Source organism: Copadichromis virginalis, linkage group LG12, assembly GCF_057382275.1.
Source record: "Copadichromis virginalis isolate Kocher_CV1m ecotype Utaka linkage group LG12, C_Virginalis_male_GT1.1, whole genome shotgun sequence".
NCBI lineage: Eukaryota > Metazoa > Chordata > Actinopteri > Cichliformes > Cichlidae > Copadichromis > Copadichromis virginalis.
In genome coordinates, this window is record NC_140629.1 from 39339741 (window position 1) to 39364372 (window position 24632).

At 41.5% G+C, this 24632-nt stretch overlaps 3 protein-coding genes across 4 annotated transcripts; all 3 read right to left on the minus strand.

The window, feature by feature from the left end:
* Positions 1–1153: 1153 nt before the first annotated feature.
* On the minus strand, positions 1154–3962 carry LOC146697645 (granzyme K-like). The gene is made up of 5 exons (XM_085476504.1): positions 3849–3962; positions 3523–3667; positions 3013–3148; positions 2297–2566; positions 1154–2200 (listed from the first exon to the last, which is right to left on the minus strand). Exons 1-5 carry the CDS (start codon positions 3910–3912, stop codon positions 2048–2050), a joined length of 768 nt encoding a protein of 255 aa, XP_085332630.1. The 5' UTR covers positions 3913–3962; the 3' UTR covers positions 1154–2047.
* Positions 3963–13243: 9281 nt separating this feature from the next.
* LOC146697646 (granzyme K-like) lies at positions 13244–16492 on the minus strand. 2 transcript variants are annotated; one of them, XM_085476506.1, is made up of 6 exons: positions 16379–16492; positions 15832–15904; positions 15534–15675; positions 14526–14664; positions 14001–14270; positions 13244–13904 (listed from the first exon to the last, which is right to left on the minus strand). In XM_085476506.1, exons 2-6 carry the CDS (start codon positions 15893–15895, stop codon positions 13752–13754), a joined length of 768 nt encoding a protein of 255 aa, XP_085332632.1. In that variant the 5' UTR covers positions 15896–15904; positions 16379–16492; the 3' UTR covers positions 13244–13751. The 2 variants fall into 2 exon arrangements, with proteins under 2 accessions (XP_085332632.1, XP_085332631.1); XM_085476505.1 differs by lacking the exon at positions 16379–16492 and having other exon boundaries at positions 15832–15951.
* A 2921-nt stretch (positions 16493–19413) lies between these two features.
* LOC146697647 (granzyme K-like) lies at positions 19414–22977 on the minus strand. Its single transcript, XM_085476508.1, has 5 exons — positions 22885–22977; positions 22555–22693; positions 21099–21237; positions 20417–20683; positions 19414–20327 (listed from the first exon to the last, which is right to left on the minus strand). The coding sequence occupies exons 1-5, from the start codon at positions 22946–22948 to the stop codon at positions 20175–20177; spliced, it is 762 nt and encodes a 253-aa protein (XP_085332634.1). The 5' UTR covers positions 22949–22977; the 3' UTR covers positions 19414–20174.
* Positions 22978–24632: the final 1655 nt, after the last annotated feature.

A 24632-nucleotide genomic window follows, 5' to 3' on the forward strand; every position in this document is an offset into this window, starting at 1 on the left:
ATGGCATGCCTAAACGAATAAGGAGGGTGCGCTGGGAATGCCTGATCTGCGAGTTCTTCAACTCCCACCTCAGGCAGAGCTCCAGCAGCATTCGCGGTGGTAACCCTGAACCAGATGGTAGACACTGGAGGTAAAGGGAAGAATCAGGCACAAGGAGTCCTATCAAGCTTAGTTAGCCTGTGGGATTTCAGAGGCAGTAGATATGTACTGACAGGCCATGTGGAACGCAGCTTGTACAGTGGGTGAAGCAAAAACCTGGGTGTGGGAGGAATTCGAAGAGGCCATGGAAAAAGACTTTTGGACTGCCTCGAAGGGTTCTGGCAAACCATCAGGGAACTCGAGAGGGGAAAGCAGTGATATATCTGCACTGTGTATAGTGTGAGTGGAGCGCTGATCATTTGAACTGAGGATATTGCATGCTGGTGGAAGGAGTATTTCGAGGACTTCCTTAATCCCAGTGACATGTCTTTTGTAGAGGAAGCAGAGTCTGAAGATGAGGGGAAAGACTTGCCCATCACTGGGGGTGAGGGCACTGAGGAAGTTAAACAAGTCCTTGGTGGCAGACTTCTCCAACACATCCACTCTAATGCTGCTATTGATCATCTACACCCACGGTGTGGGACGGAGAGATTTCGCAGGTCTTTCCTCCCCACTGCTGTCAGACTCCACAACAAAGACTCCAACTGATCAAACACACACATCCACACATGTGCAATAACACTAAGTGCAATATTCCTTTCTGGCATCGTTGTATTTTTACTCAGTTGTATATAGTATTTGTATTCTATTTTTATCCTATTGTATATTTTATTCTATTTTATTCTACTGTATATAGTATTTTATTTTATTCTATTCTGTACAGTTGCATACTGTAGTTATGTTTCTGTTTCAATCTTTCCTATGTATACACCATGTATATTAGTTCACTCACACACATGTATACATATATATTGGTTTTTATTTATTTCCCCCCCTCATTGTATATTGTTTTCCCTTCTTTACTTTTGCACCTTGTGGCCCAGCTACCCACTTTCACTTTGCAAGAAACTGCACAATGACAATAAAACTCTCTAAGCATTTTAACAATGACATTTGAAAGGTACAGTTTGAAACTGCAGTGCAAACAAATAAAGAAAAAGAGAAGGAATTGTGTCTTTATTTATTCATGCCTCCAGCTTTATTAGAAAGTAAAAAAGTAGCAAGTATATCAAGCACACAGTCATAATGTGAAATGGAACAAATAAGAATGTAAAGAATGTCTTTTTCAAAAAAACTGTCCACAAGCCTCATTTTCAGTTGGTTGTATAAGATGTGTTGAATCTGTTTGACAGTCTGAATATCTCACTTTTTTATTTTCAATTTCAATTATATTAAATTAAATTTTATTCAAACATCACCAAATCACAGCAACAGTCACCTCAAGGTGCTTTATATTGTAAAGTAGACCCTACAATAAAACAGTAGGATATAATACAATAATATTTTACGTTCATTGGTTTTGTATATACATAAAAAATGCTTCTCCCTGGTTTTACTGCAACAACCAGGAACACTTATGTTTGGGAATTCTTTAATTTATTTGAAAAAATTATTATTAGAAATAACCCTGTTTCTGTACAGTTTGTATGGTGAAAGAGGGTAAAATGCCAAACTGTGTTTCCAATTGTGTATGCAGCAGACTAGCCAAGTGCAGAATCTATAAAAAAAAGTGCAGCAAGCTAGCAGAAACTAAGCTATCATAAGATTTAAAAGGAGCAATGAAATTATAAACCGGATAATGGTCTACAGCAGGGGTGTCGAACTCCAAGCCTCGAGGGCTGGTGTCCCGCAGGTCTTAAATCTCACCCTGGGTCAACACACCTGAATCAAATGATGAGTTCATTACCAGTACCTTTCATAAGAACTTCAAAACATGTTGAGGAGGTAATTAAGGCATTTAAATCAGCTGTGATGGATCAAGGACACATCTAAAACCTGCAGGACAGCGGCCCTCGAGGCCTGGAGTTTGACACCTGTGAAATCAAATCATGCTGGTGGTTTCACACATTTAGAATAACTTCATCGTGGTTTTGATCCAGGACAGCTGTCTCTCTGAGATAAACGAGTAGACTCCAGGTTTTTTAATGACACCACAATCCTCTCCAAAAGAAGTGACTCCAACCAGCGCTCCATCACACAACAGCGGCCCTCCTGAATCCCCCTGCAGCAAGAACAAACACATGACAGTGTTTCAGGTGTTGAGCTGAATGAACATTTACCTCAAACAAGGAAAAATACATGTATTCTTCATACGTACCTGACAGGTATCAGCGACGTTTGTACCATCTGAACCAGCACATATCATGTCATCAGTGATAACAGGGTCGTGGTCGTAATAATCACGAGAGTTGCACTTCTGCCTGCCGACCACAGTCACATTGACAGACATGAGGACGTCTGATGGTTGTTTTGTTTCAGTTACTCCCCATCCAGCCACCAGACACCTGCTGCCAGCTGCCGGGTCTTTCACAGTGTTGCCAAACTCGAGCCACTTCACTGCCCTGGTTTCCAACACCGGTTTGTTAAGCTGATAAAAAAAAATTTAGTCTTGAATCACCACTCATTTATTTATAATACTTTGCTTTGAAAATATAAAATATGTGCAGTGATGTGTTGAAACATGTCTATACACACATTGAAATATATTTTATAATTTAAAGAATGAAACTAAGTTTTAGTTAAGTAAGCAAAACCTGAGTTGGCTGTAGGAGGTACAGCAGGTTATCTACTAATCGGATGGTTTGGTGTTTGATCCCTGGTCTCTCCAGTCTGCATGTCAAGATACTGAACCCCACGATGCGCTCTGATGCTACGTTAGAGTGTGAGTGTGTCAGTGTTAGAAAGCACTTAAGCATAGAAAACAAGTGTAACCATGTTGTGTAACACTCTGAGAGCTCAGGTAGAGTAGAAAGGTGCTAAATAAGAAGCAGTGCATTTACATCATTTGTATCAGACCCTGATATATCACCTTACCTTCAGCAACATGAGGTCATTGTCGTGCTTTGCACAACAGTAGTCAGGATGAGGAAAACTTTTCTCGACGACTCGGAGTTGCTTGGAATGTTCGTTTTTCGTTCTGGAGTGGGCTCCCAGCATCACCCAGTAACTCCTGCAAAAGAAAAAACACAATCTGGTGATGAAGGTTTACATATTTAAAAGGTTAACAGGTCAGCGGCTTCTAAAACAGTCATCATAGTTCCTTATTATTGTGTATTACTACATATGGCTGGGTTATAGCTGTTACTGAGCTTTGGGTGAATCTGCGTTATTTTTTCTTTTTAAGCTGAATGAAGAAATTTAAATGTACAGAAAGCACATTTCTGCTGCTCTGGCCCTGATCTCATTCTTTCAGTAACTACCCAGAGCTCGTGACCACAGGTGAGGGCAGTGACCTCTGGGTAGTTACTGAAGGAATAATAGTCTGTTGAAAATAAATACTGCATTATTTTTAAAATTGAGGAAAATAGGACCTCAGATTCTTACCCAGTGCAGTGGGCAGCTGTCAGCACCCACTGTGGATGGATTAATGTCCCTCCACACCAAGATTTAGTCACACTTCTCACATAAGCCATGAAAGGCAGTGAGTGTAGCCTGACTTCTTTCCCATTAATAATCTCAGACCCACGACCTGAAACAGAAACAAAATATCAGGACACATGAATGAAGAAAAGATGAGTGAAACAAACACACTGCACCAACTGCTGTGCAACACTGAAGGAGATCAGCAGTGTGACTTTGCATTATGCTCGTTTACATGAAGATTAAAATTACCAATAGGTAAATAAATTACAGTAGAAAACATCACTCACCTGGCTGGATGATGAAGAGGAGCACACATGAGATGAGAAGACTGAAATTCTTCAGGCAGGACATTTCTTCTTCTTCCCTCTCTTTGATCAGACGCTGAATGCACTGAAACTCACTGTGATGCTCAGCTTTATATGTTCAGCTCAAAGGATGTGGTCTGACCGTGGAAACGAATGAGTCAAGAAAACAACACTCACTCAAACCTTCAAATCGATGGTCAGGAGTATCAGTAATATCTACACCCCCAACTCCCCCAACTCCACCCCCTTTCAGAACAACCATATGTATTTAATTTGTGAAATATACTGGGGTATTTATAACTGGCACTATTTGCGTCTATTAGAGCCTTTTTTTAATATATATATATTACTGTTATTAAAATATATTTTTTATATATTACAAAGTTGCATTCTGTAACTTTGTAATATCTTGTATTATTTAGTAAACTTCAGGAATGTCTTAATTCAGATCAAACTGAGGTTATTGTACTCGGCCCTGAAAATCTTAGAAATATGGTATCTAAGCAGATTCTTACTCTGGATGGCATTACCTTGGCCTCCAGTAACACTGTGAGGAACCTTGGAGTCATTTTTGACCAGGACATGTCCTTCAACGCACATATTAAACAAATATGTAAGACTGCTTTCTTCCATTTGTGCAACATCTCTAAAGTTAATAATGGATTGCATTTATATAGCACTTTTCAGGGCCCTCAAAGCGCTTTACAATACCACTATTCATCTACTCTCACATTCACACACTGGTGATGGCAGCTACAGTTGCAGCCACAGCTGCCCTGGGGCAGACTGACAGAGGCTAGGCTGCCATACTGCACCATCGGCCCCTCTGGCCAACACCAGTAGGCGGTAGGTGAAGTGTCTTGCCCAAGGACACAACGACCGAGACTGTCCGAGCCGGGGCTCGAACCGGCAACCTTCCGATTACAAGACGAACACCAAACTCTTGAGTCACAATCGCCCCGTTAGAAATATCCTGTCTAGGGATGGGTATCGTTTAGGTTTTATCCGATACCGGTGCCAAACCGGTACTTTTGAAACGGTGCCGGTGCTTAAACGGCGCTCGAACCGGTGCTTAAAGAATGGAGAACACAAAATTGGTCCAAAAACCTCTCATGTTCAGCTGTTTTTTTGTAAAAAGATAACAATGTTAGCCTTTTCTGCAGCTATGGGGCATATATGGCATCACTCTTGGCTGGAAGCAGTGCTTAAACAATGGAAAAAACACAAACTTTGTCCAAAAACCTCTCATGTTTAGCTGTTTTCCACTTTTTCTTTGGTCATTTTAGCCTTTTTGTCCAGGGTGAAGGGAGTATCTGCCATCAAACAGGAAGACAGCCGCATGTAGCTATGATGATGTTTGCTAGTTCACCTTACATGCATTAATGTAATAACGTGGTTAGCCTACTCAACGTAAATTACACACGAACAACATGAAGCTACTCACGCAGAGAAGAACGGCTGCTGCTGCATCATCATCCTCATCATTTCTGCTACACTGGCAGGGCTAGGGGCCAGGACTCTCCTCTTCGGGTTTTTGGGGGATATTGCTAACTCCAGGTCAGATAACAGGCAACCCACCCGCAGTAGATGTGCTCGGTGTGAGGTCTCGCAGCAAGCTATCAAATACGGCGCATTTCTGGGCTTTTAAAAAAACGCTATGCGTCGCCAGGTGTTTCATCAGATTTGAGGCGTTACCTCCTTTGACAGTATCACAGTATCAGCTTAAAGCACTTGTTGCTGCTGAGTTTGCATCTTTTGCTGTGAAGTACAGCCAGACTTTGACCGCTTCGCCTTGGACATTTTTAATCTGTAGCTCTGCTCTAAAAGAACGTACGTACCTGGCCCCGCCTACTATCCTCGGAAAGGTAAAACGATTGGCTAGAATCTAAACTGTATCACAGCTCAGGAAAAAAAAGCAACGAAAAAAGCACCGAAATGTGCGCTGCTTTTCGGTCTGGTTACTACCGTGCCATCATGGCACCAGATACCAGTACCCATCCCTAATCCTGTCTCAGAGTGACGCTGAAAAACTACTTCATGCATTTATTACTTCCAGGCTGGACGGCTGTAATTCATTATTATCAGGAAGTCCTAAAAACTCCCTGAAAAGCCTTCAGTTAATCCAAAATGCTGCAGCAAGAGTCGTGACAGGGACTAGAAAGAGAGCAGATTTGGATTCAGGAGACGGACACCTGTCCGTGAATTGCTACCTTATCGTGGTGGAGGGGTTTGTGTGTCCCAGGGATCCCAGGGGCTATGTTGTCTGGGGGCTTTTGCCCCCTGGTAGGGTCTCCCATGGCAAATTGGTCCTGGGTGAGGGACCAGACAAAGAGCGATTCAGAAGACTCTTATGAAGAGAACATCGAGGGAACAGTTTACCCTGCCCGGGATAGGGTTACCAGGGCCCCGCCCTGGAGCCAGGCCCAGGGAGGGTGCCCGAGGGCGAGCGTCTGGTCGGGTGGCGGCCAGGAGTGGAGGCCCTGGCGGACTGATCCCCGGCTGCCAAGACTGGCAACTGGGACATGGAATGTCACCTCTCTGGTGGAGAAGGAGCCTGAGTTAGTGCGTAAGGTTGAGAGGTACCGGCTAGATATAGTCGGGCTCACCTCTACGCATGGCTGGCTGGGGCTCTGGAACCAGTCTCCTGGAGAGGGGCTGGACTCTGTCTCAGTCTGGAGTTGCCCCTGGACAACTGCTGAATAAGTGAAAACCTGTAGTGATCCCGTACGTGTCAGTATTGGGACAGTTAAGAAGCATTTTTTAATGTTTATTTATAAGATTTTAAGTTCAAAATTACATAAAATCACACCAGACAAAGGACACAAAATTCAATGAAAATAACATTGAAGCACAGAAAAAAGAAAAAACCTGAACAGTAAAACAGGACAAGAAAAGAAAAAATACACCGGTTAGCCAGTCCAAATCAAAAGTTCCAGAGAAATGCCAGTGTTCAAAGAAGATGATCTTTTGTTTGAGCTTATCCAGGGCAACAGAGAGTTCACCAAGTCCAGAAGATGTGGAGAACAAGTCCAAGAAAGAATCAGGGTCCGACAGAAGTGCAGCTTCACACATAGCTTCACACAATTGCCCGGTGGGCCGCTGGTGATTTTTTGTTTTTATGGGCCGATGGATTATTATTATTTTTTTTAGGAAGGGTATATATAATGAAAGGTGTTGGATTTCCCAATTGGTCATGATCGACTCTGGGCTGGACCAATTACAGCCGAGGAGGCCGGATGTACCCTCCCCCTTGTTTAGCAATCACGTGACTTTCGCGCATTGCATGTCGGGAACTCGTGGCAAAACAATCCAAGTACCGCATCAAATGCAAGCATTTGCAGCACCGCAAAACGTTCATTCTCCAGTTCCAATACCTTCTTGTTTTTTCTTTGCCGCACAAAAAAGGAATGTACAAAACAAAAGGAGAACAATGCCGGTCCGTACAAAGACAGACTCGACGAAAAGACAAAGAAAAGATACGAGGAAAAAATCAAAGGAGTGAAAGGGTCAGACCCTTACGAGCACACAGAGGGACAAAAGACGTTAGCGTGCTGCCCAACTTTCACCACGCTCATATTTATAATCATACGGTTCTTGGAGTGAGTGCATACACTCATGAAGTTTAGTAACTTCAGGTCACTGCAACAAGCCCAGGTACAGTTTACCGACGGATGGGTGCAGGACCTTGAAACGCACCGTGTAGAACGAAAGACCATCATACGAACAAAGGTAAGTTTACCAGTCTCACAAATCGTCGTCATAAATACACATTCGTTAACCGTTTATTAATATAACCTTTAAGCTCAACGGTAATTAATTAGTAGTGGAAATAATTTCTGGTAGCATCACAGAAATGTAGCAGTGACAATAATATTGTATGCTGTAATCGTACTGGACAATTAGTGATACAAAACAACTGTTTTATCCTGTGAATAAAAGTATATGTTTTTGTCAATGTACCATAATAACAGAAGCGAAACGCAATATTGTGTCAGGACAATTCACTATTTATGCACAATAAACAAAGAAGCATAGCGCCACAATTTCTGTTCAGCGCCAGACTTGCTTGTAACCTATATCACTAATTATGTTAAGAAAAATGACTTAACTACTAATTAACTACTAAAAAACTCTGACCTTTGTGGGAATGCTTGGAGCAGACTACCCTGTGAGCTGGAGTGTTCTGGGACGTTATATTTGGTATATCCAGACCACCCGTCGGCTCTTACTTCGGAAACATGGCTTAAAAAAATTTCTCTTCAACGACGTAATCCGATAAAAAAAACGATCGGCTTCCCGTGGCTGTCATGCGACCGGCTGTTGCAGTTAATAATACAACAGCTTCTTGCCATTTTTTGTTTCTTTTTATCGCTGTGTGACTGAGTTCAATTGAAAGCCTGCGTGCGCTAGTACCTCTTGCCACAAGTTCCCAGAATCCTTTGCGGTTTTACCCCTGAATGACGTCACATTTTCAATCTTTATCCTGGTGGTCTAGTCAAAATGCCCGGGCCGATTTTTTGTCCCAGTCCAGCCTTGGCTTCACATAAACACAAAGTGCAGTCAAATGGGTCAGTTTATGTTGAATCCCCATTGTTTGTGTCTGTGGAGGTTCTCAGGTCATCGTAGTCTAAGGAGATTGGAAAGAAAAGCATCTGGACTTGTTTAAGTTGCTTGAAGATGTTTGACCTCTCATCTGAGAAGCTTCTTTAGTTCTGAATCCCCATTAATATAATTGAGAAAGGCCCCAGATTTTGGCAAACTTAAAGTGAGTGTAAGCCAGACGATAACGAATCTCTTCAAGATACAAACATGCAATAATCTCACATAACCAAACACTAAACAAAGGAGGTGAAACATTTTTTCTAAACAGTGTCGCTGTGGCTTTTAAAGCCCAAAAACATGCTGTGGCAAAAACTGGTCCAACCCAAGGATCGGGTCCCCCGACACAAAGAGAGTAACATAGTGTACGCTGTGAAGTACTAGGAGGATTGCCAGGGTTCATACATCGGGGAGACCACACACCCTCTGGCAAAGAGGATGGCACAACACAGCAGAGCTACCTCGTCAGGCCAGGACTCAATCAATCATTCAATCAATCAATGATGAGGATGTTCACATCCAGGACAGGGAGGAACGCTGGTTTGAGGGCGGAGTCAAGGAGGCCATTTATGTGAAAGGGGAAAGACCATCTCTGAATGGAGGAGGGGCCTAAGGGTCCATCTGTAACCATCGTACAATGCTGTGATTGCAGCCATTCCCCAACTCTCTGTACTGTGTTGGAATTTCTTCCATTATTTGTTGGTCACATTGTTTTATTGTATAAGGCGTAATTATTGAGTGAGCACAGTCAGTTCCTCATATGTGGAAAATAAATAAATGAAAACCTACTTATATAATCTGGGCTTTTTTGTCTTTTGTTTGCATATTTGTTATTATTATTATTTGCTTTATGTATTTTTAAAAAAATATTTTTAATGTATTTTTGAAATGTTTTCAATTTGGTAAAGCCACATAACTTGCTCATGTTTAGTTGACATTGATCAGCTCTTTTTATTAAACTGTGTTGCTCCACACATGTCAGGGAGCTGGGTCTGAGGGACCCAGGGCTCAGGAATAGTTTCTGGACTTGTGTATTTTTGGTGCTGCTGTCCCTCGGTGCATATGTGTGTTTGAGCACCAGTTTACAGGCATCTTCAGGGGGCAGTGTGCAAGGAGTATCATGGAAGCGGAGACATGGAGCACGAGCACTGGGAAGAAGACACGGAACGGCAATCGGGGTGCAGGGGGATTGTTTGTTGTGCAATTATTTACGACTGTGGTGGGGCGTGGTCTGCGATGCCGTGCATGTAGGGCGAGTTAACACACGGGGACTCAGGGGTTGGTGTGTGTTGTGGTGAGAAGTGCTCAATAAAATGGCTCAAAACTATGATTCTTGGACCCGTCGTGCCTTAATTCCACCACAACGACACTGTAAACAAACACACTGTCTGCTTCCAAGAGTCCAGCATTTGGGTCCTCTGTCCCCACAACCCCACGGTCTGCCAGCGCAGACTGTGACAACACATGAGATAAAAATACTTTTCTCAGCAGAACATTTCTTCTTATCTCTCTTTTATCAGGTTCTTAAAAGCACCGAGCATTTTCTGTTGAGCTCACAGGATGTGATCCAACGATGAGTCAGCAAAAATAGAGACGTGAACTGATGTCTGATTTTGTTTTAGCACCTGTGGTTTATGTGCAGCTCACAGTGCCGCTGGGTGTTGTTTGACACTTTTGGCAACACATCATAGAGCCTTGGTCACCAACAGGCGGGCTGCAGTTCAGATCTGAACTCAGATGTTTGATGTTTCTCATTTATTCTCTGCTCCTTCATTGTGAAAATTAATAATAATTATTGCTAAACTGTACTTTCTTTATTTGACATTTGCAGACACTGATACCACTGTTAGGCTACTTCAATATAAATCTTGTATTGAATTATAATGTATGTGGAACTTTATGATCTTCTGAAACCTAACCGGCATTTGTGTGTGGAAGCAAAGAAAGACTTTCATTGCACAGAGAAATGCTTTTTCTTCTTGTACATATGACATTAAACACTTTGAATCTTGAATCTTTGTTTAAGGATATTCTCTCTAACTGGACCTCTTTACATTTGAATTGATTATCCTTATCATTGAGTCCATTGACTTCAGCTGAAATAAAGTTGCCAGGCCCACATCTGTGGGTCCTGCTGACCACAGAGTGTCAGGAAGAGTCGCAAGTACGGCCACTGCATCAGCATGGTCTGTTCTTTCTCTTCCGGCAGGCAGAGGGAGCCACCACAGGGGTGACTCAGCCTCAGTCAATGGCAGCTACACCAGAGGTGACCCAGTCTCAGCCAGTAGCTGGGACATCACAAGGCAGCATAACTACACAGAGTGTGACTTTGCTTCCTCTTTCGCATTTCAGCCCAGAAGGAGCTCTGGAAGAAGCTCAACCTGAGGCTCCTAGGAGTGCAGAACGGGTCAGCCAGGAAGTGGCACCCAGGATTCATGGACTTCTCTATCAGTTTCTCCAGCACTCGTCTGGCACAAGGAATGAGACAACAACCTGTAACCTATATTCCCATGAAAGTAACAAGAGAAAACATGGCAGACATAAACACACCCTTCCATTGGCCAAACACAGATGTCACCCAGTTCTCCGGCGCATTATTGACTCCCGAATGTTCATGCATAGTTTTGGACAACGTTTTCAAACCCTCCAGAGCCCTGGTTACAGAGCCATCTGGAGCAGTGTTGTTGGGAATGAAAGTACAACACATGTCACCAAACATGGCACATACACATCAATGTGCGCGTGTCATGTTGTGGTATAGCTTTTACCTTACTCCCTATAGGCATCATTGGTGCCTCTAACCGCACCATAGCACATGTCCCCACACTCCCCAAAGGGTGTGATGTCCACAGTAATAATACAACCCACTTCTCGCCCATTTACCTATTATGGTGTTTGTGTCACTTCCATTATTTGTGGTCCTTCCCATGAGAGTATTTCACACTGTCCGTTGAGAATTTAAAACATGTGTAATTATTTTGTTTGGGTATAAATGATCCTACCTGTGTGCGCTTGTCAATTGGTGGATATAAACTTGACAGTGTGGTGCACTCTCCTGTGGACACAGCTTCTCTAGTCAGCCTCAACATACAATTATAACCCCACTCATCCTCTGGATACAGAGGCGCAGGTTCAGTGGACAAACGAGGCCTAGCTGTGGCACAGGCAACACAATCATCTACATGCTGTTCCCTATTTTGAGCCACCCAGTCCAGCCAGAGATTACGTTCAATTAAATCTTGTGGTTTCAGGCGAGTGTAGTTGACTACAACTACCTTTCTATCTGAGTTTTGGTTACCTTTTATGTCCCATTATCCCTTACTACAGGCTTTGTTGGATTAGCTTTTTTAAGAAAATTAACTTTTATTAACCCCTTTGGGTCTGTCCCTGCAGTCTCCACACCCAGAACGAGATATGGAGTTTTTTTTGGTATTTTTTAGATATACAATTTTTATTCGTTATCAAGAGTAGCACAAAACATGACAACCAAACAGAAAAGAAAAGAAAGAAAAGAAAGAGAGAAAAAAAATTACACATCCACACACACACACACACACACACACACACACACACACACACACACACACACACACACACACACACACACACACACACACACACACACAAAACACATTTTCACTCAATTACCCACAGATATAGAAAGACAAAAAGATAAACTCTAAGAATGAATTGTCCTTTACACTTACTTCCTATTTAACTGAGAACATCTTAATCGCAACCACCCCCCCTCAACAGTTGGGACAAAACATTTGGCAAATAAGAAAGCAAAGGGGACCAAACATTGAGAAAGAGACCCTCATTTCCTCCTAAAATAGCAGCAGTTCTTTCGTGAGGAATAACTTTAAATAATTGAGTGAAAACATGTTTTGTGTGTGTGTGGATGTGTAAAATTTTTTTCTCTTTCTTTTCTGTTTGGTTGTTATGTTTTATGCTATTCTTGTTAACGAATAAAAATTGTATATCATAAAATGCCTGGGCTGATTTTTTGTCCCAGCCCTGCTTATGACTCATTCATGTCATTGAGATGTGTCTCCGGTATCAGCTACCACTGTTTCCTTCTCAGGAGTTTGGGATCGCAGTCCCGGCAGTGCAGGACTACTTAAGCAGTCTGGCTTTTGTAGAATGTTTTATGTCTTGATATTTTTTGCTTTGTGTTTTTTTTTTATTCCCTTCTGTTTTTATTATTATTATTCATTTAATATATTTTCACATGTTTTTAATGTTTTGGTCAGTCCAGTGAAGCAATTTGTTACTTTGGTTCTGAAGGAACAGAACAGAAATATATCATTAATATTAATCCTCAGCGTCCTGCTCCTCTGCAAACCTGTCAGACTTCAGTTTATAGGGTGATTAGCAGCTCTTTATTACACCACACATGCAAACATTTCCTTCTTTTCTCACGCAGATCATTTCTTCTTCTCTTTTCTTTATCAGGTGTGAAATGCTCTGAAACTCAACGACTCACAGTTTCTATGTTGAGCTCACAGGATGTGATCTCACCCTCAGTCACACAGTAAAAACAGACCAATGGGAAATGAGATGTGCTGATATTGTTTTAACACCTGAGGTCACATTTATCATAAATAATATTAACTATGCTGTTCTAAACTTTAAATAAAGAAGGCTGCTGGAATAATAATGAGATAAACAAAGACACAGAGTTGGTGGAGATGCTGAAATCATGACTTTATGGATGTGCTGGATGTCAGAGATCCTCTGAAACAATGAAAGAAAGAGGACGGAAATGTGTCTTTTTATTCATGCGTTCAGCTTTATTAGAAAGTTAGAGAAATATCATTGTTGGTTTTTAAGCACAAATAATTGGAATGAGAAATGAACAAATGAGAAAGCGTGCAAAAAAAAGAAAGAATATAATACAGGAGGTGGTGAATCTCTCTGAAGAGAGCAAAATGAAAATAAGTCCTGCAGCAGGAATTTGCAGCTTGTTTCAGGAAGCTGATTTACCCCCCCCCCCCCCCCCAGATGGTTTGGGGTCCAGTTAATGTTTGTGCCACATTGTGCCTGCTTTAAGTTCCTTCAATGGCAGTAATGGACTAACCACGAGAGGGCTGCTATCATACTGTATATGCGCAGAGTGTGTAACAATTATTGCAAAGCAGAAGCTAAAATATAATGAAATGTAAGAGAAACACTAAAATGATCAAATGCAGAATGGTCTACAGACACAGCACTGACAGATTTACCATAAACCATCAAAGGTTCTCATCTTGCTCGTGCAGACTGACGCCTGTGCTTTCATGACATTCAGAATGATTTCATTGTCTTCTTGATCCACTTTAGTTGTTTCCTTGAGACAAACGAGTAGACTCCAGGTTTTTTAATGACACCACAACCCCGTCCGAAAGAAGTGACTCCAACCAGCGCTCCATCGCACAACAGCGGCCCTCCTGAATCCCCCTGCAGCAAGAACAAACACATGACAGTGTTTCAGGTGTTGAGCTGAATGAACATTTACCTCAAACAAGGAAAAATACATGTATTCTTCATACGTACCTGACAGGTATCAGCGACGTTTGTACCATCTGAACCAGCACATATCATGTGTTTGGTGATCTTAGGTCTGTGGTTGTAATAATCACGAGAGTTGCACGTCTGTCTGTCGACCACAGTCACATTGACAGACTTGAGGACATCTGATCGTCGTTTTGTTTCGGTTCGTCCCCATCCAGCCACCAGACACGTGCTGCCAGCTGCCGGGTATCTCACAGTGTTGCCAAACTTGAGCCACTTCACTGCCCTGGTCAGAGTCACTGGTTCCTGAAGCTAAAAAAAGAAACACTGAGTGACACTGATGTAGTAACTTTACAGAGTTGGTCTTAAAGCTTATATTTATGCAGCACTGTGCTAAAGTCTTGAACCGTCATCTATTTGCATGTTTTACTTTGAAAATGGGAAATATGTGCAGTATTATTGAAACGTAGACATACACAGACATACGTCATGTAAGGTAAAAACAAATGCATTAATCCTGTTGCATTTTTACTTGACTTGTTTTTGGGGATTAGTTTACCACCTTACCTTCACCAACATGAGGTCGTTGCCCTTGGTTACATGGGTATAGTTGGGATGTGGAAAAAGTTTCTCAACCTCTTGGATCTGCTTTGAATCTTTTTCCTTTTTCCTGATGGAGTGCGCTCCCAGGACCACCTTATACATACTGTCAAAGAAAAGTTACACATTTAGAGAGTTAACAGATCAGGAGTTTCTATAAGAATAATCATATTAATGCTATTAGTGTATATATTAATACATCTGGCTGCGTAATGGCTGTTACTAAGTCTCTGATGATCATTAGAGACTTAACAACATCGTAGCATCGTATTTCCTCCAGCTGAAATACAAACTTCAACAATATAAAATATTATAAATCAAGAATAAGAAAAAAATAAGAATTCGAATAATATAAAATGTTTTAAGAGTTGTAAATATCTGTACAGTTCTTGGCTTAAACAGCTTGACATGTAAAATTATAGAAACGTGTGTGTTTTGACCTTTGAAGACTCTGGATCGATTTTACTTCCTACTTTCTTGTTCCAGCTCTGGAGCAGCTGGAACACCTTAAAACGTTCAGCTTTACTATTTAAAAGGCAGCTTTTCTTCATGTGTGAATGTAATGAAAGCTGAATTAGAGAAACATTTATTTTTTTAAATACATTTATGATGTGATAAGCCTCTGTTTTCATTCAAGCTGTTGTCTTTCAGACATTTCATGAAGACAAACTTTGAGTGGTTTCCACAAACACATTCACCTGTTTGGTTTCTGTCTATAATGTAAGAAAACAAGAATATAAGATGAGGAAAGACATGTAGATATAGCAACGTGCTAAAATGTTTGTACTGACCTTCGCAGTAAAATGGTAATGCACTCACTCTAAACCAGTATGTATTAGTAGAGTGAGTGCATGGACATTACAATTTATCACAATTAACAAAGGAGACAATGTTTCACACGGTCTGTAAAAAATAAATAATGTAATTTTATTTTTTAGAAAAAAATAAGAAAAAATTAAAAGTTCATGTTCCTACCGAGTGCAGTGGGCAGCCGTCAGCACCCACTGTGGATGGATCAATGTCCCTCCACACGAAGACAGTTTACTTCTTAAATAAGCCATGAAAGGCAGCGAGTGCGGCTCGACTTCTTTCCCTTGAATGATCTCAGAACCGTGACCTGAAACAAAAAGAAAATATCCAAAAACATAAATCAGCACATGATCAAGTCAAGAACAGATGAGTGGAAAAACACTGCACCAAGATATCAGCAATGTGTTCTTTGTTGTTTACATAACACAATCATTCATTAAAGCCCAATAGAAACGTTACTCACCTGGCTGTGTGATGAAGAGGAGCACGCACGAGAGGAAAAGACCGAAACTCCTCAGGCAGAACATTTTTCCTGGCTGTGGTAGATCAGATGTTGAATGCAGTGAAACCCGCTGTGATGAATTACACACAAAACTGAGGAGTGCTGATGTTGTTCTAATGCCTCTGGTCAGACTGGTCATAAGTGATGACCTTAAGCTCTTTTTATATCGTGCATTATCTCACATCAAATCTTGGTGCAACACTTTGAGCAACACGTATGAATGTTTCTAGCAACAGCTCACAGTTTCAGTGGGTGTGTGTCCACACTGTCAGTTACACTCATGAGTGTTTCTAAATGCCCCATTTTAATTAGAATATTTATGAAAGTAAATGATCTGAAAGGACAGAGCGTACAAACTACAGACCAACACTTCAGAATACAATAACTGAACTCTATTTCCCTCAATCAGCCACACTAATTATTTGATCCTCTGCTGAAACTGATTACAGATTACTCATTAAGTGTATGAAGCACACCGATCCACTGAATCAATTCACTCCATGCTCACCTCCTATCACCGTGGGTAAGACCGAAGGACATCAGGGACACGACTGAAGACGTACACTGGGGTAGACAACAAGATCATCAGCGATAAGCTTGGTGAGAAGGTGACAAGTGTTGGTGTGATTATTCAGAAATGGAGAAATGTCACTTCCTCAGTCTCTCTATGAACCCGATTACAAGCAAAGACTCTTCAAACGCACCACAGCAGCTTCTAACTTCTCCTTTTCTCCCTGCAGACGCTCCGGGTGTATTCCTACAAACTGTGTTCCTGCCAGCAGCTCACCTTCACTCAGAGAAACCATCACTGCTTTTAATACAACTGCAGTCAGCTGGAGTCTGCTATGAGCTCACTTCAAGCTTAAACATTGTGAGTTTAGTCTCTGTAATAAAAGAATTTACCAAACATGAAATAAAGTTGTTCTTAAATTAAAGGCATAAACATTAAAATCTGACTCTGTGTGTGAGAGAGATGGATGGATACAGTATCTCACAAAAGTGAGTACACCCCTCACATTTTTCATGGGACAACATTGAAGATGTGACACTTTGCTACAATGTAAAGTAGTCAGTGTACAGCTTGTATAACAGTGTAAATTTGCTGTCACCTCAAAATAACTCAAACACAGCCATTATTGCCTAAACCAAGCAAAGGTGGCAGCAACAAAAGTGAGTACACCCCTAAGTAAAAAAGGTCCACTGTCTCATACTCTTATGTGATTGGGAGTCACTTGGGAAGGCAGTGTAGTAACATCCATTTCATTCAAAGGTGTGGACGGAAACAAAGCAAAACCTAAACTGGAGAAAAAACACAACACAGAACTGAAAGGGCAAAGCAGGCAGACGCAGGTAGATGACACAGAACGAACACAGACGACAGAGGGAGACAACCCGGCAACAGGCAGGAGAACACACAGGGCTTAAATACACACAGCAGTAATCAGGGGATGGGAGACAGGAGGGAAGCACACCTGGGTGAAATCATGACTGACGAGGCAGGTGAAACGTAAGCTGAACACACTCACATAAGAAAAGGACCTTCAGAACAAGACAGGAACACATACACGTAATGACACAACACACACAAACAACAGAACATAGGAACACGAAACGTGAAAAAAGGACAGTACAAAACCCCAGAATAACAATAAACTAAAACATAAACATGAAGTCACAGACTCTGGACCATGACAAAAAAAAGCTAAACATGAGAGGGTTTTGGACAAAGTGTGTGTTCTCCATTCTTTAAGCATCGGTTCGAGCACCGTTTAAGCACCGGCACCGTTTCAAAATTACCGGTTTGGCACCGGTATCAGACAAAACCTAAACGATACCCATCCCTAGTGTCACTGTCACCTCTAACAGACTGTGTGCACATAGCAGGCTGGTTTTGTCGCTGTAGATCATCCTGGACTGTTTGTCTTCCTGTGTCCTATTTAGACCGTGTTAAAGTTAAAACTGCTCATGTGACAGGATGTGAGTTAGAGTGCCGTTCCTTCTAAAGTTTGGAACATGCAAACAGCCATGAGGGACTCCTTCATTAAACTTTTGCCTAGCAACCTGGACTGAAGCTTACAGCGGGACTAAGGGACCCAAACAGGAAGTTTGCAGCCTGATAAATAAAGGCCCATAAACAGGTGACAAACAACAAACCGGTTGGACTGTGTACAAAACTGAAAGCTGTGAATAATGATAACATCACCTAACATGTCACGGTCCTGGGTCTTTGACCAGAAGTTTGATTTTTTTAAATTTATTATTTATTCTTTTGGATGATTTACTTTCACTCTGGTATTTAGTGTTGAGTATGATAGTCTAGTCCAGGGCCGGTGTCCTGCAGGCTTTAGATCTCACCCTGGGTCAACACACCTGAATCACATGATTAGTTCATTACCAGCCTCTGGAGAACTTCATGACATGTTGTGGAGGTCATTTAACCATTTAAATCAGCTGTGTTGGATCAAGGACACATCTAAGACCTGCAGGACACCGGCCCTCGAGGCCTGGAGTTGCCCACCCCTGGACTAGTCCTTAGTTCCTGATGATGTCAGTTCTTTTCTGTGTCCAGTCTGTGTCCGTCATGTCTCCATGTCAGTGTCACGTGTCTTAGTCCTGGTCTCTGTGTTGGTTTCTTTTCTCTCGTCCTGTGTGCATTGTGTCTCTTTACTCTGTAATTAGTTCCAGTTGTCTTCCCACCTGTTAGTCATGGTCTTGTTAGCTGCTGTGTCCTCCGTTTTCTCTGTTCCTTGTTGCATCATCTCAGCTGGCTGTGTGTCCAGTTTTCTCCTTGCCTGAGTTTTTGTATTTCCTGTAACAGCAACGAGGCTTCATTTAATTTGTCTTTGGTTCCTACTCTGCCTGCACACAGTGCACCATGACACAACAGGCTAAAGTAAATGCATAAAGCATTATCAGCAAAGTGATCACATTCATATGCAGGGTCAATCATGCAGTTAGAACAGATGGACAGTTTAATGCCTCGAACAGGTTATTGCTCAACAAGCCAGATCTGTCATTGTCGCTCTGCACGAGTGTTATTGTCCTCGTTCTGTTTTTGTTCTCCTCAGAGGTTACAGTTACAGGACACTGGATCGCTCCTTGTGTCTGTATCACTGTGAAACTAAGCTTAGATTGTCATTTTCATTCTGTGCTCTAAAGACTGACACACATCATGTCAGGGTGTTGTTTAAGGATGTTTGTGGTGAGTGATGTGTTCAGGGTCCAGGCCAGGGGACTTCTTGCTCTGTGGCTTGTGGTCATAAAAAAACACTAAAAATGGAGGACTGAAACAATTCCTCATTGCAAAATAATGTGAAAGATTTAGGAGTTTGGTTTGGGCTCGTCGGCAGGTGAGGCCGAGACACACCGGAGCTCCATCAGCTCATCACACCTCCCTGCATCAACGACTGTGACCCGAGGTTGTGGCTGTGTGTGAGACAAAACTGCAGCCACGTGTTGTTAGAAGTGACAATCGAAAAAAGAAAAGTGTGAAAGAGTGAAGTATGTGGTGCAAAAAACAGGACGCTTTGGAAGAACCATGAATGAAAGAAGGAGCCACGAGCTTTATTCGAAAGTAGAAAGAATAGAAAATGTGTCAGGACAAATTGTTGTTTTAGGATTGTTTGTTTGTTTTTGTTTTTTTTAGCACAAATATTCAAAGAGCAATAAAATACACAAGAATTTATGCTTAAAAATTCAGCATAAAAACATTCTGGCCACAATTTTTAGTTTCTAACACAGGAGATGGTGACAAACCATGACTGACAGACTGAATAAACTCACTTTGTTTTATGTTCATGGATTATGTGTGATAATTAAAAATAATTGAAAAAGAGAAATTACAAATTAAAATTTGAGTGAAAATAACATCTTTTCACAAATCAGTAAATTGCAGGGTAAAAAAAAGCTCATTTTCCCCTGTAGAAATGTGAAGATTGCTTTTGGAGCTGTCGTGATCGTTGCGAGGTCATCACACTTATACAGGGTTGTGTATACACCTGTAATTACAACAGCTAAAATGAAAAACAGCAATCCATAAACCATCACAGTGGCTGTGCCTTTTTTAATACTGAATGGCTAAAAAACGTGTTCAGGTCAGTCCAGTTAATGTTCCCGCCTTCAGTTCCTGCAGTGGAAACGACTGACCGTGACAGCACCGCTACATGTGCAGAATGTGAGCAAGCTAGCAGAAACTAAAAAATGAGAAATGATCAAATGCAGAATGGTCTACAGAGACATCACCGAGAGATTTAACATGAAAGCATCAAAGCTCGTAGAGACTGACGCCTGTGCTTTCATGACATTTAAGCTGACTTTAATGTTTCCTTGATCCACTTCAGTTGTTTCCTTGAGACAAACGAGTAGACTCCAGGTTTTTCAATGACACCACAACCCCGTCCAAAAGAAGTGACTCCAACCAGCGCTCCATCGCACAACAGCGGGCCTCCTGAATCCCCCTTCAGCAAGAACAAACACATGACAGTGTTTCAGGTGTTGAGCTGAATGCAAGGAAAGAAGGAAAAATACATGTAATCTTCATACGTACCTGACAGGTATCAGCGACGTTTGTACCATCTGAACCAGCACATATCATGTCATCAGTGATAACAGGGTCGTGGTCGTAATAATCACGAGAGTTGCACGTCTGTCTGTCCACCACAGTCACATTGACAGACTTGAGGACGTCTGATGGTCGTTTTGTTTCGGTTATTCCCCATCCAGCCACCAGACACGTGCTGCCAGCTGCCGGGTCTCTGGCTGTGCGTAACTTGAGCCATTTGACTGCCCCGGTTTTCTTTGCTGGTTTGTTAAGCTAAAAAAAAAAGTATACATATAATTAAGTTAATTCTTATTATTAATTATCTAATTAAGTCAATTAATTTAATCTTGTTAAAATGATGTGGCTAACATGTTAACGAGCTAACCAGCCCCGCGTGGCGATCTGTGTTAACGAGGTATTAGAGATTTGCCGCTTTAATGCAGTTTTGGCGTTAACGTCATTTTATTGAGATTAACACTGGCAGCACTAATATATACATAAATATGCAGCATTGTGCTGAACTTTTGCACCATCAGTCATTCACTCATTTATTTTTATATTTTCCTGAAATATCTGCAGTGATTTGTTGAAATGTGTGTGAACGTGTCTAAAGAGAAAATACTTTATTTAATATGAAAATGTTGCATTTTTTCTTTACTTACTTTTGGACAGTGAATCATCTCCTTACCTTGAGCAACATGAGGTCGTTGCCCAGAGCTACACTGGTGTAGCTGGGATGAGGAACGTGTGTCACAACCTCTCGGATCTGTTTAGAATTTTCTTCCCGTTTCTTGATAGAGTGTGCTCCCAAAGTCGCCTTATTCATACCACACACACACACACACACACACACACACACACACACGATGACTGTTTACATGTTTTAAAAGTTCAGGTTCAAAAACAATAATCATAATTGTCTCATTGCATGTGTGTTATTATATAGCACAGGGGTGTCGGACTCCAGGCCTCGAGGGCCGGTGTCCTGCAGGTCTTAGATGTGTCCTTGATCCATCACAGCTGATTCAAATGGCTAAACGACCTCCTCAACATGTCTCGAGGTTCTCCAGACGCCTGGTAATGAACTCATCATCTGATTCAGGTGTGTTGACCCAGGGTGAGATCTAAAACCTGCAGGACACCGGCCCTCGAGGAGCTTCCACCTCTGGCCTACAGGAGAGAGGAAAACTCTGATGCAGCTGTTATACATAACACCTTCAAAGAGGATCAGCTCTACGCTCTAAGAAACAGCTTTCCTTTGGGTTTGTGAATGTTATTAATTTAAATTACAAACATATTTTGTGTAGCATCATTTTTTGGACTGTGATCACGTTCTCGTTTCGTTAAAGTGCAAACCTGTCTACTTGTTTTCTAGTTTTTTTCCTGTCATGTAAAGTTGGAAAAATGTTTATACTGCTCATATCAGTAAAATGTTTGCTGACATTATTTTTTGCTACGATAAATATAAATCCAGCAACATCATGTTGATGTCCTCACTCACAGTCAGTATATCAAAGTGTGCAGACATGTGATCCCAAGCTCTAAACTATCGAAATTTAAGAAGGTCACAATATATTCTCTTCACAGTCTGTTAAAAACAAATATAATAAATATTTAAAGAATAAGAAATGTCTTTTTTTTTTTTTGCCTGTCCTGTTTGGCACTGTAACAATCAGTATGACTGTCTGAAGGCCAAAAAAAGCCCAACAGACTGACTTTCACAAGTGGATCATTACAGTTTGTCATATTGGTCCACTTGATTGTCATAGTTCATTCGATCTTCAGTATTTACTTTTTTTACTTTAAGGTTATTACAGTCAGAATGGAGAGGAGCGGGGACGGGAAAGACAAAGGAAAGAGAGACACAGCAGAAACACAGAAACAACCAACATGAGTCATCATGTAGCAGTAAATAATAAATATTGAATGCTACACAAGACCGACAACACACGATTATTTAGAGGCAGCAGCAACCAAAGATAGTGTGTGTTTGTGAGCACGTTTTGTATTCATAAGGTTTCTTCGTGTAACTGTCTAAGAGTGGGTGTGGGGCGCCATAGCCCCGCCCCCAGGGACATGAAGTAGGCGTGGTGGAGATCCAGACCCCAGACAGTTCGAGGCTCCTTAAAGCATGGGATTCTTACCCAGTGCAGTGGGCAGCTGTCAGGACCCACTGTGGATGGATTAATGTCCCTCCACAGGAATATTCACCTGTCACATGAGCCATGAAAGGCAGTGAGTGTGGCTCGACTTCTTTCCCATTGATAATCTCAGAACCACGACCTGAAGCAGAAACCAAACATCAGGACGCATAAATCAGCAGATGATGAAGTGAAGAACAGATGAGTGAAACAAACACAGCACCAACTGCTCTGTAGCACTGAACAATATCAGGAACTTTGTGTTACGCTTGTTTACATGAAGATTTAAATTATCAACAAATAAATTAAATTACAATAGAAAACATCACTCACCTGGCTGGATGATGAAGAGGAGCACGCATGAGATGAGAAGACTGAAATTCTTCCGGCAGGACATTTCTTCTTCTTCCTCCTTTGATCTGTTGAATGCACTGAAACCCACTGTGATGCTTTATGTGCTGAGGGGGCGTGGTCTGAAAATGGTGGGTAAGATAAATGGACACACACACACACACACACACACACACACACACACACACACACAGTTTTATTATTCTGATTATGAAATAGTATCAATACTATGAACAAGCACAAGTTAAACCACGCCCACAAAATATAGCAGAGAGCCCCGTCTCGTGAGCCCAGAGTTATTTACTCCAAGAAATCTTTGAGGCTGAATCTCATTTACAGTCATGTTGAGTTACATTTAGAGCAGAAGTGACAACAAGCACAACATATAACAAAAAAACAAAAACAAAAAAAGAACACACAAATGAACACGAACATGTGACTCATGTGCAACAACAGAGTGACATTAAAAACAGTTCTCCTCTCGCTCTTTTGGTCTGTGTCACTGAAAATGATACCTCAAAGGTTTCTACAAACTGTGTTCGAGAAAAAAAAAAGGATAAAAAGGAGACAGCTTGAAACAAATGAAAGAGCATTTCTGGAAGTAAATGATGACAAAAGACACAGTGTCCTAATATTTACAGACGTTGTCAACACAGTTTCACCAAAGGTTGCAAAACTATATCGCTGACAGTTTTTCCCAATCGAGCTGCCACAGAAATGCTGCTGCAGTTTTTTTAAATTGACATTGAAATTGAAAGCCTTTATTGTCATTATACACAGTTTAACGACATTGGAAACAGCTCTATAAAAGTGCACACATGCTTATAGCACATTATAAAAACTATACAATAATTTAAATATACACTTTTGCCTTCCTTCAGACAGGTTTGCTTAATTGTTTTGCTTCGGTGGTTTCTTAAGCTCAGAAAGAGTTAAAACAAAATAATATATAATTATATAAGGTGACAACAGGCATGGGCAATTATTAGCTTTAAATGATTTCTTTGAACTTTTCCTTTTTCAGGGTGGAATTATTATACAACGTACATTATTAGTGTCTTTAAAAGTCGCACAGTCACAAGTTTACACACTAATGTTTTTTTCTCGAGGAGTGTGAAGAGCACAACCAGCCTCGCTCCTCTCAGCCAAAACCAGTACAGTTATAAGAACAAGAACCTTTACAGAATATAGACCAGTGTTCAAACGGTAACATGCTACTTATGGACTTTGTACATGTGTGAAACCACTTGGGCAGCGGTTGTCCTTCTCTCCCGGATCAGCTGGAACTTTCTTTTGGCGCCTTCCCAGCTTTGACAAAAGTCCAGCTGGGATAACCACATTTCTCCCAGCTGGACATCTACAAGCTGACGTGTACCATAAACCTACACATACAGATCAGTATCTTTGTCTCATCATCCACTGGAGCACAAACTGGGCGTCATCAGGACGCTACAACACAGAGCAAACATCATGCCCACAGACACAGCAGCCAGGGAGGCAGAAGAACATCAAGAAGGCCCTGAGTAAATGTGGTTTGGAGTGTCTGGACGTCTTTAAGTTGCTTAAAAAAAACCCAAAAAACTAACAAGCACGACATCCCAGTGTACTTCAGACCCAGCCATACACTCAGATAAAACAAAACGCCAAAACACAGACTTAACAATGTGGTGTATGTTGTACAGTGCAGCGAGGAATGCTCAGACCTCTACATTGGAGAGACCAAACAGCCA